Below are 18070 nucleotides of genomic sequence, written 5' to 3'. Positions count from 1 at the left end.
ACCGGAATGCCCACAAAAGATTTAATGTTCATCAAGTTGGTTGCTTGCTGCTTTTTCCCGCACTTAACTGGCAGGGCACCCGAACATACGCGTCTTATGTTCTTCACATCCCCTGCAATACCTTGAATACCCTTGGATACAGCAAAGGGGTTCAACTTTAGCGGTGTCTTGTCAGGAGTCTCAATCACAACGAAACGCGGCCAATACTCAATCGATGCAGACGGTCTATGGTCAGTATCAACAGGGTCAATATCAAGTGGACGTTTTGTGTTTTTTGTTGGAGTTTCAAACGCCATGGTTAGTGTCATATGCTTCATCATCCGAGCTCCCCACCCACCACGGAGTATCACAAGGACAATGCTAAAGCAAGCGGGCCTCCACCTTGCAGCACCAAGGATACCCGGATGATATACTCCAGTAGAAGAATTATAGATAATTAATCCACCAGATTTGCCCATGAGCCACCGCCTCCTGGGCATAAGACTCTAGGCAAAATGTAGAACTTAAAAATACATTCCCAAACCAGAAAAGTCGATGAATAATTCAGCCAAGACCGAAATTAAAAGTTCAAATAAAAAGATTTCTGTCCATAATCTCTGATTGCTTTCTTCTTGTTTAACCTAGCAACTTAAAACTTTCTATAAATGCCCATCAGAACCTTTATATTTGTGTGATGGCAATATTGAAATACTACTGTTCGTCTTTCACAAATGGTGACTAGATGTCTAACTCAGTCATTAGTAGCCTAGAGGAGTGATTTTGTAGCATGACAACGAGGATACGTGCCCAACGTTAACGTCAAAGTATTGCCTAGGCCAGCGCATGTCCCAGGCATGAACCCCACTGAACATCGATGGAATCATCTTCATAAGCTGAAGCAGCGTGCACCACCCCCAGCGATCCAACAGGAACTTGAAGGGACTTTGTTAGACTTATGGACTGACGACGTAATGAATAGATGTGTCTTGTGTATGGATGCCCAGGACGGTCATTCTCGTTATTGATGATAATGTCCCTTGCCTCCTCCTTTAAATACTACTGTTCGTCTTTCACAAATGGTGACTAGATGTCTAACTCGGGTTCACCACGGAAACAAGCGCTGCAAACGCCGGGGGACAATCACTTGAACCATCTGCGCGAGGACTACAGTGGGTACGAACTGTACGTAAACGTGGCAGAGATGTGACTAGGAGAGAGTGGTCTTTACACACGAAAGTCGGTACAATCGGTTTAGAAACGATGTCAGAGTTCGAGTGTTTCGAAGAGCAGAGCAACGCACCCATCTGCGTTAAAAAAGTTCATCCGTGGAATGGAGGGGTTGTCATGGAGCGTGGTAGCATGCGTTTGTTGCCGGATAACAATACTGGTTATTATCCTAGGATATCTGAATGCCCAGCGATACAAGGATGAAGTGTTGAGGCCTGTTTTGGCGCCCTTTATACATTACCAGCCTAGAGGAGTCGTTTTGACAACAAGAGAATTTTCGAGGATACGTGCACAAGGTTTACGTCAAAGAATTGTTTAGGCCAGCGCATTTCCAAGACATGAGCCCCAGCTGAAGCAGCGTGTACAGGAACTTGAAGGGAGTTTCTTGGACTTACGACTGACGACGTAATGATTAGGCGTGTCTTGACGTGTATGGATGCCAAGGCGGTCATTTTCGTTATTGATGATATGTCCCTTGACTCCTCTCTCATTATGCTTTTTGAGTAAACTCTCATTTGCGTAATTTATAATTTTGAAACCTTGACTCTCTCTTAATGAACAGCATTGCAAGGGAATCAAATAACAGATCTAAAGTAGTGAAAGGTGAATTTTAAAAACCTGTCAACGAAGGACACTAACACAACTAGATTATTGCAGATATAAACTGAAAACTGATAATTAAATATAAAATATTTTAACTATCAAGGACAATACATTCTGAAAACACAGAATGCCAACAACTGAAGGTAGAGAATCATACTGTGACTTACTGTACATTTGCTTCCTGCTTGAACCCAAAGTGGGATTACCCCATCATCTCAGATTTTAGGAAGAGCTATTCTACATATGCATGACCTGGGAGGTCAAATGACACAAACAGCAGCTCGAGTTAACTTCATCGGAAACATTAAACGATATGTACCTTTCTTAGAAAGTTAAGACATTGTTGACGACGTCTCGACATTGAGGGTTGATGTATACCACATTTGTTTATGTTCTTTGAGCCCACCATCACATCGGCCTCGAGGGACCAGTGACCAGCGTATTTATCTTACCGAACTCCTCAATATTAATTTTGAATTCATCACTGGCATCGGATCGTGCACTTCAGCCAACGTGTGTGAATCAAGCTGGCGTGCATCTTGCTGTCTTTTCCACAGGTTTTGTCTCACTAAAGTCGCCACGATGTAATCTCCCTTCTTATAATTCACAGGGACAAGAGCTGGACGTTTTGTCAAGATTTATTTATTGGAATGCGAGGCAAATTGTTTTTTAGTGTGAATGCTACATGAAATATGTAATGTTAAAATCAGTTTCTCAATTTGATGAGATCGGAATATTGATAGAAAACACGATGCGGTTGATTTAGGGAATCTAACACCGTGAATATTCACTTACTTCATACTGAATGACAGGAGAGTATATGCCCCAGTGTTATAAATCACATAAACGGCAACTACAATAGGAGAATCATAAGCTACTGTGGTAGATAGTGCTTCTATACAGTGTCATGTTCCAGGGAACGGCGTTCAGTGTGGTCTCCTGTGTAATCACCTTACTGGACACAGTGTGTGTTCGTTATGTTATAATACAGCACACCCGCTGTCTGATCCAGAGTTACAGCCTTCATTTGGCTTCCTGTGGTTAATGTTGTCAGATCATGACCGTCGTACGTTACAGTGAACAGTTCCACGTCGTTACACCCATATACCCTCTTTCTCCTTGTGTCAAGTATTAGATGCCTTGCAAAGTCATCGTACTTTGATACGTCTACGATGGCAGTGAAGTTTTTTCCCCTGTGTAGACATGTGGTTGACTGCGAATCGTGATTCAGTAGTGGACATGAATACGATGCCCCAATCTTCATCCACTGGCATGTCATATCTCTTTACATGGTTCTCTTAATGACTTGTATCCAGGGTAGATGAAACTATCTAAGTAAGGGTGTAAAATCGTGTGAAAAGTGTCTTTGTCTTGGCTGCATATGCAATACACGTGACACTCTTCATGGTGTAATGGGGATAGATACTCAGGGAGTGAATGATGAGCTGACGGATCTGATGGGAGACATTTGTCCACACTGAAGCTATCAAAATCCTACATTCCCCTCCTCTGTTTGGGAATCACGGTCAAGCATGTCTTGCTTGACTGTGTTGAATATTCCATCACAAGGGACAATTATTTTAAGTCAAGAACTATGAAGGACTTTTTTAGTAAGTTCTCATTTAATTATTGCATTTTTAAAAGAATTGAATTTATTGACTGACATGTAAATAAATAAGTATTTTATGATTGGAAGTTGAATTAGCAGCTAAGATTGTTAGTGGCTGTATCCTCGAAGGGGGTTGAAGTACCGTAAAATTATTGTCCTCCTGAGAGGGTACGTAAGTCCCAAAACGATTTAAGTCAGTTTTAATCTTCCACTTTTTTAATCGTAGAATATGTGTCATTTTAATGTGGCTAATCTAGCATACAGTCGCCAACAGCTGAGGGGATGGTGTAAATCCAGCCAGGGACCATGCAGGTAGCAGAGGTACTGTAAGTCCCCATGGTCCCTGGTATGGTGATCTACCCTCTGTTGTTGGCGATCCATGGCCTGTTTTTATATTGTACTGTCCAAATAGTCATACTATAATTTTTTAAGTTTCAAAGCTAGTTTTAATACTAACTGTGATAGTCTAGTGGTTTTACTGTCCTTCGTAGACAGGGTGTTCATAATATGCATATATATTCTTTTTTGTCATGTATGTTCTCGTCACGATATGGCTGCAATATTGCCGATGTGACGTTAAATATTAACTCACTCACTCACTCCTCTGGTTGGGGTGCCGCTGTAGACACCGATGTCCTGGAGGTTGATGTAACATTTAGAGGAGCTGGGTTAGAAGTCACACTCTGATATCAGCTGTGGTATTTGTGACTGACATGACTGTCTCCTTCAATGCCGTGATTCGCTTGATGTCGGCTCTGAGATTGACAATGGTAGCATCGGCCTTCTGACATTCTACTTCCAGTTAATGCTACTCGAATTCTCTAGACTCCACACATCTCTCTTCTGAGATGATGGTGATAATTCCACTTTAATCTTAATGAAGGACGCATTTAAAGTTTGTAAATGTAGACCCAAAGGAAATAACATTTGGTCACATAGATTTTACCTTACACCTCGATTATGCACTGCCCCTTAAGTTGCCACTGCGCACTTGAAACAACCTGGTAAAGTTATGCACAAAGAATGATGACAGTTTCTTTAACAACATTTTTATTATGTGACAAAAATTATGTATTCTTTTAGCGTTGGTCTGTTGGGTGTTTTTGAGCTCCACGTTGGTTTGATTCTTTTATGCCTATTTTTTTGTGTGTCAGACTGCAAATCATCGGTATCATTGTGTCTCAGAATTACTCTAGCTGATCTTTGGTCTGCAAAGAAAGATATGCACAGAAAAGCAATGCAGTATTTTTATCAACTCTAGATTTTATTTAAACTATGAACATACACAATTAAGGTTGTAATCACATATGTTCAGTTGGCTTACAACCAATAAATGAAACAAATGAAATTAGAACATATTCTGTCCAATTGTTTCACAATAAAACGAAAAAAATATGATTTTATAGTGCAGTTGTGAGGCGTCTGCCTATCGCACAGATGGCCTGGGTTCGAACCCCGGTGGAGGCAACTAGGCTCGGGTCCCTAGGTGGGCACATTTGGGTAGTGTTTAGGGACAAGATACTTAGATCCGCATTGTCCCAGTTTACCCAGCTGTAAAATGGGTACCCGTGAGGATGTGCTCGCAATGTTAGTGTTTAGTTCATTGCGTCTAACAGGCAGCATGGCTGTATGATGTCCAGGTGGTTGAATATATATCGGAATGTACAATAGTATCCTATGACTGGGGATAGTGATGTACGTAGCGTTGTATAAGCGGACTATTACAATTACATCTCATCGGGGTCCGGATCCCTTCATGGGGACAGTGTATGCAGCCTATTTCTGGTGTCTCACGCCATGATATTGCTGGAATATTTCTAAAAGCTGCATAATATTAGAACAAAAGCAAACTAAACTCACTCACTCGCAGTACGTCGCATGACTCTTGTTCAAAGTTTCCTGCTCAGGGACACCACTTACTTTGGAAAACTGTTCCAAAAAGTTACAAGATCCCGAATTCTGTCTGAAGCAATTACACATTTTGACCTGAGTTCAGTTTTCTGGTGGACTGTTGACGAGGCTGTACATGTGTCTCTGATGGGTGATACGTTTACTGTTTTCAGTATTTAACAATCATTCACTTTCATGTGTAGTCGCACAATAATTTAAAGGGAACGTTTCATGTTAATTTTTCATGTACCGTGTTCATTTTCATCCTTCATCATGTTTAGAGTTTTGACGCCATAGATGGTCTACTACAGTCTACATGACAAAGCTAATTAATGAGAACAAAGCAGAGCAAAGTGATACTGTGCTTTGGAAACTAATGAAAGTCCTCTTCATGAGTTTGAACATAAAACAACAATAATATGATGTCGAAGATATCAGCCATAATCTAGGTCTACTGGCAAACAAGGAAAAGTGAACGAAGGGCTCCAGGTCGTTGACGATCAAGTATAGTGCGTTAGGTCAAGCGGCGGCATTGCTAGCATATACAGCAATTGTTTTTTAGGTGTTCATGCTTTCTCCGTGTACTTAGGAAGCAACGTTCTATGCCACTTCTCGAATCTCAGAATGTAATATCTGACTGTGCTTACCTAACCTTTCTTCTGTCGAAATATATATCGGTATATCCGAATATTTCCGACTTGCTCACAGACACAAACCACATAACCATTTTCTGTATATAATCAAATCTGGACCGGACAATCCAGTGATCAACATCATGAGCATTGATCTTCGCAACAGGGCCTGTGTCAAACAAGTATGTGAACCTTTCCACCGGATCCTGCCTGTCGCCTTACAAACAAGCATGGGTTGCTGAAAACGTTACAGACACAGCTACTCCTCGCATTGTTTCAATCTCAGTTGAATGTTGCTGAAAAAAGCATTAGAAACAACAAACTGCTGAAGGATCTGCATGTACAACGCTTTTAATGTGACCTAGGTGGATATCCAGGTGAATAACGATATATTGGAAACACCGAATTCTATCTCCATTGAAAAATAGGGGCTACTAGAAACAAGCAAACAAACAAAAAAATTAATAAAACCCGAAATATTTCATTTTCCTACCCTTCTTCATAATAAACACAAAGGTTAACAGAGATAACGGTTAACGAAGCATTGGTTTGTGTAAGATGGAAGCACAGAGAGTAGCAATAGAAGTGTAAATATACATTAACTGATGGACAATAACAGCAACAGAACTCCGTAATACTGCAATATAGGTCACATGTTATATATGTAATCTCAAAAACAACTTCCCAGATTTGATGAGATTGGAATAGATAGAGAAAACATGATGCGACATTTAGGGAATCAAACACATACAGTAAATATCATATCCTTTCACACCGACTGACTGGAGAGTATATGCCACAGTGTTATTTGTCACCTCAACGGCACCAACACTAGTAGGATAATAGCCACTGTAGAAGACGGTGCCTCTATACAGTGCCAGGTTATATGGAACGGCATTCAGTGTGGTCAACTCTGCAGCCATATTATTGGACACAGTCATCTTCATCAGTTTCCTCTGTACACTGTAGTACAATACACCTGCTGTTTGATCAAGAGTTACACCATGCACTTGGCTTCCTGAAGCTAATGTTGTCATGCCTTGACCATCATATGTCACAGTGTATAGTTTGTCGCTATCACACCAATATATCCTCCTTCTCGTTGTGTCAAGAGTTAGTTGTTTTGGATTACTACCGTAGATGATGTAAATGATAGCAGTGAAATTTTCTCCCTGTGTAGACATGCGGCTGATTGAGTAACGTGGACTGTAGGTGGCTATGAATACGGCATCCCGATCTTCATCCACTGCCATACCATGTGCCCGCACAGGTTGTTTTAATACCGTCACGTGACTTGTATCCAGGGTAGATGAGACTATCTTACCAGGGTTGCCTAATCCTATCAAAAGTTTGTTTGTCTTTGCTATGTAGGCAAGGGATGTCACATCCGTCATGGTGTGATAAGGATAGACAGTAAGAGAGTTACTGTGAAGATTGAGTTGACGGAACTGATGTTGGGTATATGACCCGAGTGGTGATAACAAAATCCTAGCTTTTTTCTCCTGTGGCCTGGGTGTCGTTGTTGACACAGATGTCCTGGAGGTTGATGTAACATTTAGAGGAGCGGGCGTAGAAGAAGACGCAATGACATTTGTTGTCATTTTTGACATTTGTGACTGACATGCATCTTTCAATGCCGTGATTCGTTTGATGTCAGCTTGGAGATTGGCAATAGTAGCATCTGCCTTCTCTAGTTCTATTTCCAGACTATGCTTCTCTCTGACACAAACATCGCTTGAGTTCTCTTGATTCAACACATTAGCCTCCTTCAGGAGAGATTCCTGAAACATGGTGGTCTTGTTCTGGAAGTCTCTGAAGGATTTTGAGACATGACGCAACTGCCTCTCCATCTGATGGTAGTTCTGTTTCAGATGCTGCACTTCATAGACAATCTGTCTTTTAATCATGTCTTGAAGAGAATCTCCTTGTAGAAAATTCGCCATGGCCTTTCTCACTTCTTGCTGTATGTTTTCCATCAACTCAGCTCTCAAGGATGTTTTGGCTACATCAATACCATTTACAACCTTTTTGTCCAAGCGGATCATATCAACCTTGTTAGCAAGCATTTCCTCCTGAAACTGGTCCAGTCTTTGTATGATAGACCCAATACTGTCCTGGCTTGTACAGAAACAGATGAGGGAGGTCCATGTCAGAAACCAGAGGAGGCACTTGAACTTGGTCATCTTTACAAATGTTCGGAATTCTTAGAGATATCCTTGTCCGTTATGGGTGCTGTGAACGTGTGCCTAATGGTGTGGTTCGGTGTTTTCCTCTACTAGCTCCCTCACGTGAGGTATAAATGCACGTCACCTGTCTCATGACTATGTATTCAGTGTTGCAGGTCACCTGTGATAACCTTCGCATATGCGACAACACTCACTTGTCATTATTTACCTGATGTAGCATACAGCTTTACCATTAGTGATTTAAGTATGTTGCTGTATATCCTATAGTAATCTCGCGTACATTAAGCTGTTTTTTCTGTATCATCCATGAAGACTCGAGTCAGATTTGATCTTCGGTAATCCATGCATTTCATGAGAGGCGATTAACGGGATCGGATGTTCAGGCTGGCTGACTCTGTTGAAACATGGCATAGTATCCCAATTGCGTAGGTCGATGCTCATGATGTTGATCACTGGATTGTCTGGTCCAAATTCGATTGTTTTAAGTCAAGCGCCATATAAATGGACTATTGCAGAGTGACTGAGTTAAGTACACTCCCTTACTCAATCTCGCTCAGTCAGTCAGTCACTACAGCTTCTTACTCTATTAGGGCAGGCTACATATGGATAATACACAGTTATATTTATCAGATCAAATTACCATTAGCTGATAAACATCGCAAAAGTATCTCTGATAAAAAATGACAGAAAGTTATGTTTGTTATATCTGTATGTTGGTTTATCTGTGGTACTGTCCTGTCGGCATGTTTGTGGTTTCTGTATGTTTATTGTATCGGTATGTTTGTTGTATCTGTATGTTTCTCTTATCTGTATGTTTCCTACATATGTATATAACTGGTATGAGTATGTTTGTTGTATCTGTATATATTATATATAGTATCAGCCTATTTTGTTGTATCTGTATATATAGTATATTGTATCAGTATGTTTGTTGTATCTGTATATATATTGTATCAGCATATTTCGTTGTGTCTGTATATATATCATATTGTATCAGTATGTTTGTTTTATCTGTATATATATTGCATCCGCATATTTGTCGCATTTGTATGTTTGCTGTATTTGTATGTTTGTTGTATTTCTATAAATGTTGTATCTGTATGTTATATCTGTTTGTTGTACCTCTCTATAGTGTCGTATCAGTATGTTTATTGTATCTGTATGCTTGTTGTATCTGTATGTTATATCTGCATGCGTGTTGTGTCTCTATGTTTGTTGTATCTGTATTTTTGTTGCATCAGCATGTTTGTATCATTTGTATGTTTCTTGTATCTGAAAATAGTATATCTGTATGTTTGTTGTATCTGCATGTTGTATCAACATGCCTGCTGTATCTGTATATTTACTGCATGTGTATGTTAGATCTGCATGTTATATCTGTGCATATATTTCATCTGTATGTTTTTTGTATCTCTACATTTGCCTCTATCTGTATATTTGTTGAGTCACTTTGTTGATGAATTGTGACAAAAGGAACAGCATCGGGAGTGATGTTTGAAGCAGTTGCATATTTTGACCCGAGTTCAGTTTGTAGGTGAACTGTTGACTACACTTTGCATTTCTTTGTTGACGGATGATACGTTCACTGTTTTCTCTATTTAACAGACATTCACGTCTGTGTGTAGTTATACAGTAATGTAAAGGAAAACTTTATTAAGTTGCATTTGCCAAGTCACTATTCTCATCCATCATCAAGTTTAGCCTTATGACGCTATAGATAATGTATTACAATGTACACTTTAAAGGTAGTTAATGGTATGAATGCAACATAGTTGGATATTGTTCGGACCGCCACGGGTACAGCGAGATGTAAATGAAATTACTCCTCGCAGTGTTTCAATCTCAGTTGAATGTTGCTGACCAAAATCATTACAAACAACAAATTGCTGAAGGATCTGCATGTACAACGCTTTTAGTGTGACCTAGGTGGATATACAGCAGAATAACGCTATATTAAAAAACACCGACTTCTATCTCCATTCAAAAACAGAGACTATTAGAAACAAAATATGTTTTTTCCCTAGCCTGCTTCAAAATACACAGACATTAACAAAGATAACGGTTAACGAAGCATTGGTTTGTGTAAGATGGAAGCACAGAGAGTAGCAATAAAAGTGTAAATATACATTAACTTGATGGACAATAACAGCAACAGAACTCCGTAATACTGCAATATAGGTCACATGTTATATATGTAATCTCAAAAACAATTTCCCAGATTTGATGAGATTGGAATAGATAGAGAAAACATGATGCAACCAATACATTTAAGGAATCAAACACATACAGTAAATATCATATCCTTTCACACCGACTGACTGGAGAGTATATGCCACAGTGTTATTTGTCACCTCAACGGCACCAACACTAGTAGGATAATAGCCACTGTAGAAGACGGTGCCTCTATACAGTGCCAGGTTATATGGAACGGCATTCAGTGTGGTCAACTCTGTAGCCATATTATTGGACACAGTCATCTTCATCAGTTTCCTCTGTACACTGTAGTACAATACACCTGCTGTTTGATCAAGAGTTACACCATGCACTTGGCTTCCTGAAGCTAATGTTGTCATGCCTTGACCATCATATGTCACAGTGTACAGTTTGTGACTATCACACCAATATATCCTCCTTCTCGTTGTATCAAGAGTTAGTTGCATTGGATTACTACCGTAGATGATGTAAGAGATAGCAGTGAAATTTTCTCCCTGTGTAGACATGCGGCTGATTGAGTAACGTGGACTGTAGGTGGCTATGAATACGGCATCCCGATCTTCATCCACTGCCATGCCAATTGCCCGTACAGGTTGTTTTAATACCGTCACGTGACTTGTATCCAGGGTAGATGAGACTATCTTACCAGGGTTGCCTAATCCTATCAAAAGTTTGTTTGTCTTTGCTATGTAGGCAAGGGATGTCACATCCGTCATGGTGTGATAAGGATAGACAGTAAGAGAGTTACTGTGAAGATTGAGTTGACGGAACTGATGTTGGGTATATGACCCGAGTAGAGATAACAAAATCCTACCTTTTTCCTCCTGTGGCCTGGGTGTCGTTGTTGACACAGATGTCCTGGAGGTTGATGTAACATTTGGAGTAGCGGGCGTAGAAGAAGACGCAATGACATTTGTTGTCATTTTTGACATTTGTGACTGACATGTCTCTTTCAATGCTGTGATTCGTTTGATATCAGCTTGGAGATTGGCAATAGTAGCATCTGCCTTCTCTAGTTCTATTTCCAGACTATGCTTCTCTCTGACACAAACATTACTGGAGTTCTCTTGATTCAACACACCTTCCTCCTTCAGGAGAGATTCCTGAAACATGGTGGTCTTGTTCTGAAAGTCTCTGAAGGATTTTGAGACATGACGCAACTGCTTCTCCATCTGTTGGTAGCTCTGTTTCAGATGCTGCGCTTCAGAGACAATCTGTCTTTTAATCATGTCTTGAAGAGAATCTCCTTGTAGAAAATTCGCCATGGCCTTTCTCACTTCTTGCTGTATGTTTTCCATCAACTCAGCTCTCAAGGATGTTTTGGCTACATCAATACCATTTACAACCTTTTTGTCCAAGCGGATCATATCAACCTTGTTAGCAAGCATTTCCTCCTGAAACTGGTCCAGTCTTTGTATGATAGACCCAATACTGTCCTGGCTTGTACAGAAACAGATGAGGGAGGTCCATGTCAGAAACCAGAAGAGGCACTTGAACTTGGTCATCTTGACAAATGTTCAGACTCCTTAGAGTTGTTCTTGTCCGTTATGGATGCTGTGAACGTGTACCAGTGGTGTGGTTCGGTCGTTTCCCCCTACTAATTGACTGACGTGAGGTAAAATACACATCACCTGTCTCATGACTATGTATTCAGTGTTGCAGGTCACCTGTGATAACCTTCTCATATGCGAGAACACTCACTTGGCATTATTTACCAGATGTAGATTACAAGGCTACCATTTTTTATCAAAGTGTGCAGTATAGTTCAACATCGTCACTCCCATGTACTGAAGTCTGACGCAAAATTAAGCTGTTGTATTATGTGTATCGCCCACGAAGACCCTTGTCATTTTTGCCTTCAGTAACCCATGCTCAGAGGCGACTAACGGGATTGGACGGCCATGCTCAATGACTGTTGAAACATATCATCATATCACCTATGTGCAGACGGATGTTCATGCTATTCATGCTGTTGAATCACCGGGATATCTGGTCCAGACTCCATTAATCACTCATACCGCGACCACACCAGGAATCTGACTGAGATACATGACACCGTATCCAATCTGCGTTGGATGGTGCTCTTGATATCAACCACTGTGTCACCAGACTGGATTATTTACAGTGTTCAACTGCAGGCCAACAAGAAACGTACTGATATATAAAAAAATGTAAACAATATATTTTCAAATCAGGAAATTACCAATCAAATCAAAGATAATAATTCCTGAAATTATCTACCCTTCAGCAAAAGTAGCAATGGACACCGTTTTCTGCATACAAACACTGGGTGGTAGACAGACTGAACACGCTTTCAAACATTACATGATGTGATGTCATCATCAATGGTGACGCCATCGATATTACGTCACAAAGAGCATTCATGACATGTGCACAACGTTAATAATACTGATCAAAGTGTGAAATTACTGTTTCGCATTTCGCTTAATCGTTTATCTTCTGGTTTGTCGTTTGTCCACAAATGTTAGTAAGAACAGACCCGTGTAAATGCCAGCTTCACACAAATAAATAAAAGAAGAATTATTTCTCGAGTATTTGTAAGTAATTATTGTATTGTTTCCGTGATCATCGAGTATTTTGCATGACACGGAAAGGTATTCTTGCGCTTTAATTCTGCTTCGTTGTATATCTGCTGCTTCCAACAGTTCGGAGTGAATCGAACACCACTCCAGAGACTGTTGCTCTGTACAAACGTCTTATATAAATGGCAGTCAACCCAGACACCTTCATGTCTGGCCAAAGCAGCTCCACGTGGTTTGGGGCGACTGGAGGACACGCCCCTTATGACGTCACGACCGATACCAGCAACCATAGGTGGACTTTTACCACATGTCAGCTACATAAATGTTTGTTTATGTTCGGCAAAAGGGAGACTTTGCTCCTTGATGCCAGCCAATGTTACGTGAATAGGTACAAGTATAGGTTGTGGAAGGTCACTTCTTATCTTCACGGGTGAGAGCAAAGTTTAAGCCTTTTTCGTCAGATTAACTAATCTATCGTGCCATAGAGTGGTCCCCAACATATTGTGAGATGTATATCTTATTCAGACCGCTGATCTAATGCCTACACTACACTGATAAAGAATTGGAAGTCCTTTACACTTTTTTGAAATTTTAAAACGTCTTCTCGTCAGAAGACCGGGCTTCGAATCCCCACGTGGGTACAATGTGTGAAGCCCATTTCTGGTGTCTCCTGTAGTGATATTGCTGGAATACTGCAAAAGATGTCGTAAAACTGCCCTCACTCACTGTCACTCGTTTCAATAGCATATCCTCTAGCTAGCACGACAGTAGGAGGGAACCTGGTCTTTCTTTACCGTTAGTCCAGGCAAGGTCAAACAAGACTAGGTTTATCGTTAAAATACCTGCAATGGTGACACGAGGTATGTTAGGTCTGTGCAGCAGTCCGAAATATCACAGATAGATCATGGCAGTTTGTACGTAATCTCCCTGAACCCTGAGTGTTGAGTTTGGTTTTAGGCCGATGTGGTAGTCAAGTGGTTGAAGCGTCCCATAGGGGTGAAGTTAATATAATCAATAAGTACATATTTATATCACAGCTAATGACAGTTATCTATATGATGGGGGCGGTAGGGGTAGCCTAGTTCAACCAGAAACGGTTCACACAGCGTACCCTTGTGGGGAATCGAAACCAAGTATTCGGCGTGCCCTTTTAGGAGGGCAATGATAGTGTCCCTAAATGTTTCTATTATATCTATGCTCTTTGCCTGTGCGTCATGGCATGGTGGTGTTCAGCTATGGTTTAGCGAGATCGAGTGACTGGGCATGTCTTCTGATATTTCCAGCAATATCCCAACATTATCACGACGGGAATACCAGAAGTGGGCTACTGAGGTTATGACGTGATTGTTTGTTATTTAACGCTGCACTCAGACAGATTTCAGCTATATCTTGGCGGTCTGTAAATAAAGGACTTTCGACGAGACAACCCCGTATTCAACATTCTAAGATGCTTCGGTGAAAGATCAAAGGCGCCGACAATACGATAATGATAATGTGCTCTTTTTGCATTACGTCACAATGTGTTGACGTCATTGCGCCATTTCAGTCTGCCCCTTCGTAATCGAACCTTTTTGCATTGCGTCACAATGTAACCGACGTCACGATGGATGTCAGTTGCCATCGCCTCCTAAAGCCTCCCACAGTAAACTGGTTCGCCGCATCCCGTATCTTGGTTTACAGCTGCATCACACAGCTGGTGGAGACATTACGTTTATGTAAAATGTCTCATAGTTCGACTCAAACTTTTACAGAGACACGATAATGTTTGCAAGCGTCCTCGTGCCTTAACTATAATAGTTCAGGGCGAAATTATTATATCGTTGCATGGCTTGCTGAAAACCAAGTCTAACTCAAGGATCTTCAAGGATATTCAGGTTTTGATTTGATATGCGAAGGTTTGCTTAAAATACATTTGAAGGGCGTGTTATATATATGAATATACGGCATCACTTTCTCTTTTATGGACACAGTGTATCAGAAACGGCATTGCAGAACATTAGTGCGGTCTCTATCCAAATTAATTGTCCTGCATTGAAGTTGTCAAGCTAAATGGCTATCAGAACTGAAATTGCGTCTCTGACGCTAAGCACGCGTGAACAATGTCTGTCAAGGTCACATAATCTGACCTTGACATTTCTGCACTGCAGACAGCTAGGCCACCCAGGTACCTTACATGTGTGACTTTGCATTTGTATTTGATAGGCTTGACTGTCGTTATCTCAGCTAGTCTGACGGCAGCCAGTGTTGTTGAAGACATAATGAGGTGAGACTAATTTGAAATCTGCATATTTGTAATTTGAAGATGTAGCAGTTTTTTAAGTTTAACCAGTAGACACTGAAATCATACTTCAGTAGTATATTGCAGTTACATAGAATATATAGAACACATGGATTGGCTGAGGCATCTGCCCGGCAGATTAGCCACAAGGTCACAAGGACCATGAACAATAAACTATTTTCAACTCCCCATCGTGTCTTCTCTTGGCAGATGGTTTACCTTGAACCTTAAGGAAGGATAACAATATCTGCCTTAACATCGCTTCGGCGTAGGTTAAATTCACCAGCTATGCCTTGAACAAACTGAAAAATGCTTATTGCCGCAAAAAATATTGAAGATTTGACACTGTCAGCTATTTGTGTACTAAACTAAATAAACTCATTTATTCGTGATTCATATACTCTTCAAATGATAGTCGTGATCGTCCAAATGCTAATAATTCGAATCAAAGTATGATGTGTCTTAGATAACTGAGTGTGTAAATACGTATGGTTTTACTTCCCTTTCAGCAATATTTCAGACCACTACAAAAATCTATTTTACGGTATCTGTACATTCCACGAGTGTTTAGAATTAAACCTGAAACGCCGGAATTAAGACCGGACTGTTTTACCACTACACTACACCATCGTGATTAACCTTAATGAACCGGAATATACAATAATCTTTCTCAGGTTTAGGTTTCATTAAATGCCAAACTTGATGGCTGATTGAAACAATTAAGTAAGTAACACTGCTGTGTAGATGTTTTATGAGAAGACCTTACGATCTTTCGGTGTAAAGCATAACCTGAGCACCATTTAAGCCACCATTTTATGGTGTTGTCAAACCCCGGATAGCTCCAAGTATTTACATAGGTCACACAGACTTCGGCACAACGGTGTTTGAGTATCTTTGCTTCCCAGACACTTACCCGCAGTAATTCTTCTCCTGGGGTCTGCCATCTGTGGCCCAGTAGATCAGAAAGCTACCCAAGAGACGAGGAACCTATTCAACAACATGAAAGACCTTGCTCGAAACTCCTCTGAAGTGATGTTCGGCCATCAAGAAGATACGTGGCTTGGAGCCCAAGGAGGTCATCCGCCGTATTTGGTGCAGACGCTCACCCATGACGGAAACATACAGGCCTACATATTCTGGGCAAGTTAAACATTATGACTTCACATTTGACTCTGTTGAGTGATACATTCTCACAAAATAGTCATGCATGTGTATTTTGTTGTCATTCACGTAGTCATGAAAGTCGATCCTGACTTGGATATTATACAAGTTTTGACTGAATCCAATCAAATGTCAAATGTAAACCATATTCTTGATGAACAGAAGCTTCTTACTCTTTGAGGTGTGTGTAAGAGAGAGAGAGAGAGAGAGAGATTGAGAGAGAGAGATTGAGAGAGAGAGATTGTGGGAAGGAGGGGAAGACTGAGAGAGGGAGAGTTAATATTTTCAGTCTTCTAAAAATTGATAGTGAATATTAAATTCCTGTCAACAAAGGACAGTGAAACAACTAGATTGTCATAGATTGAAATTTGAAACCAGTAATTAAATTTAGAAATTTGAACTACAGAGGACAATACCATGTAAAACAGGCCATAGATTGCCAACATTTGAAAGTTGACCCCCATGGTAACTTACAGTAAAGTTGCTTCCTCCGAGGCTCCTAGCTGGATTTACATCATACTTTCAGTCGTCATCAATTGTCGACCAATGTAGTCAAAAAATAAAATAACAGAGATATTGCAATTAAAACATTATAGATATAAAATTACTTGGAGAAACATGAACTTACACGCCCTCTGAGGACGACAAACCTATTCACTGAAATGACGTTAACCCTTGGCCACTTTTGAAAGATTAATCATTTCATTTTAGGCGCAACAAGTCAAAAATGGGGATCCGGATGAACTCTCCGATACAAAAGGTGTTACTGGACAATATCCTGCAGTATCTGGCTTTGACTTTGCTCAGTTCACTGACGACCACATCATCACCCTTACCTATTTGGCAAAGCTTGCGTATGCTCGGGGGCAAATAGTCACGATATCACAGCATCTCAACAACCCCGTGACAGGGGGTTCCCCTTGGGTCAGCAAGGATAATGGAGACGTTCTTCACACTGTCAGACGGATCCTTCCAGGTGGGGACAAGAACCACATCTATAAAGAGAATCTGGACAAGATAGCCGACTGGGCACTCAACTTCACTGACTCAAGCGGCAAACCAATCCCTTTCGTTTTCCGCATCCTTCATGAGCTAAATGGAGGATGGTTTTGGTGGGGACTTTCGAAAGAGACCCAGAATACTGCAAATGATTTAATTAATCTGTACAGATACATCGTGACCTACCTGAGAGATGGAAGAGGCGTCCATAACATTCTTTACTGCGTCAGCCCAGATAAATTCAAGACAAAAAATGACTACCTGAAAGTGTATCCAGGAGATGACTTTGTTGATGTACTCGGCACTGATTACTACTTCGTCAACGAAAACCAACCTCCTGTAACAGACCTGAAGAGAACCTTAGACGAACTGGTGGAGATTGCTGAAGCCAGGGATAAAATCCCCGCATTGACAGAGACGGGAATCTTCAACAATGGTATCGATCGTCTACATAACTTCTGGAACGACCATGTACTAGACATTCTGAAGACCGACTCTAAAGCAGCAAGAATTGCTTATATTCTTACCTGGACTAACCATTGTTTCGGTAACCACAAATGCGAGCTCTGGATGCCTTACAAAGGCCACCCAGCAGAGGCGGACTTCAGAAACAACTTCTTCAATGATCCAATGACTTATTTTGCAGATAGAATTGGTGGCATGTACAACTGAGAGATGTCATCAAAATAAAGTTATGCATCTATGCAATAATTCATACTTGATCTTTATTTCTCATTGTTTGAATTCAG

General features: G+C 40.6%; 3 protein-coding genes across 3 annotated transcripts; 1 reads left to right on the top strand and 2 right to left on the bottom strand.

Moving 5' to 3' along the window:
- Positions 1-6671: 6671 nt before the first annotated feature.
- Positions 6672-8123, bottom strand: LOC137281871 (uncharacterized). The gene has a single exon (XM_067813549.1). It carries the CDS (start codon positions 8121-8123, stop codon positions 6672-6674), a length of 1452 nt encoding a protein of 483 aa, XP_067669650.1.
- A 2270-nt stretch (positions 8124-10393) lies between these two features.
- Positions 10394-11845, bottom strand: LOC137281867 (uncharacterized). The gene has a single exon (XM_067813535.1). The coding sequence runs from the start codon at positions 11843-11845 to the stop codon at positions 10394-10396; it is 1452 nt and encodes a 483-aa protein (XP_067669636.1).
- A 2842-nt stretch (positions 11846-14687) lies between these two features.
- On the top strand, positions 14688-18043 carry LOC137281862 (mannan endo-1,4-beta-mannosidase-like). The gene is made up of 4 exons (XM_067813521.1): positions 14688-14778; positions 15086-15146; positions 16067-16301; positions 17034-18043. Exons 2-4 carry the CDS (start codon positions 15142-15144, stop codon positions 17991-17993), a joined length of 1200 nt encoding a protein of 399 aa, XP_067669622.1. The 5' UTR covers positions 14688-14778; positions 15086-15141; the 3' UTR covers positions 17994-18043.
- The last annotated feature ends 27 nt before the right edge of the window (positions 18044-18070 follow it).

Source organism: Haliotis asinina, chromosome 1 (assembly GCF_037392515.1).
Source record: "Haliotis asinina isolate JCU_RB_2024 chromosome 1, JCU_Hal_asi_v2, whole genome shotgun sequence".
NCBI lineage: Eukaryota > Metazoa > Mollusca > Gastropoda > Lepetellida > Haliotidae > Haliotis > Haliotis asinina.
The sequence above is the reverse complement of the archived record's forward strand: the minus strand, read 5'-3'. Positions and strand labels throughout refer to the sequence as shown.

Bases quoted from the DNA above. Each gene is read 5' to 3' on its own strand.
- LOC137281867 (XM_067813535.1), bottom strand. From the start codon at position 11,845: ATGACCAAGTTCAAGTGCCTCTTCTGGTTTCTGACATGGACCTCCCTC.
- LOC137281862 (XM_067813521.1), top strand. The intron at 16,302-17,033 runs GCAAGTTAAACA...ATTTCATTTTAG, and splicing joins TACAGGCCTACATATTCTGG to GCGCAACAAGTCAAAAATGG.
- LOC137281871 (XM_067813549.1), bottom strand. From the start codon at position 8,123: ATGACCAAGTTCAAGTGCCTCCTCTGGTTTCTGACATGGACCTCCCTC.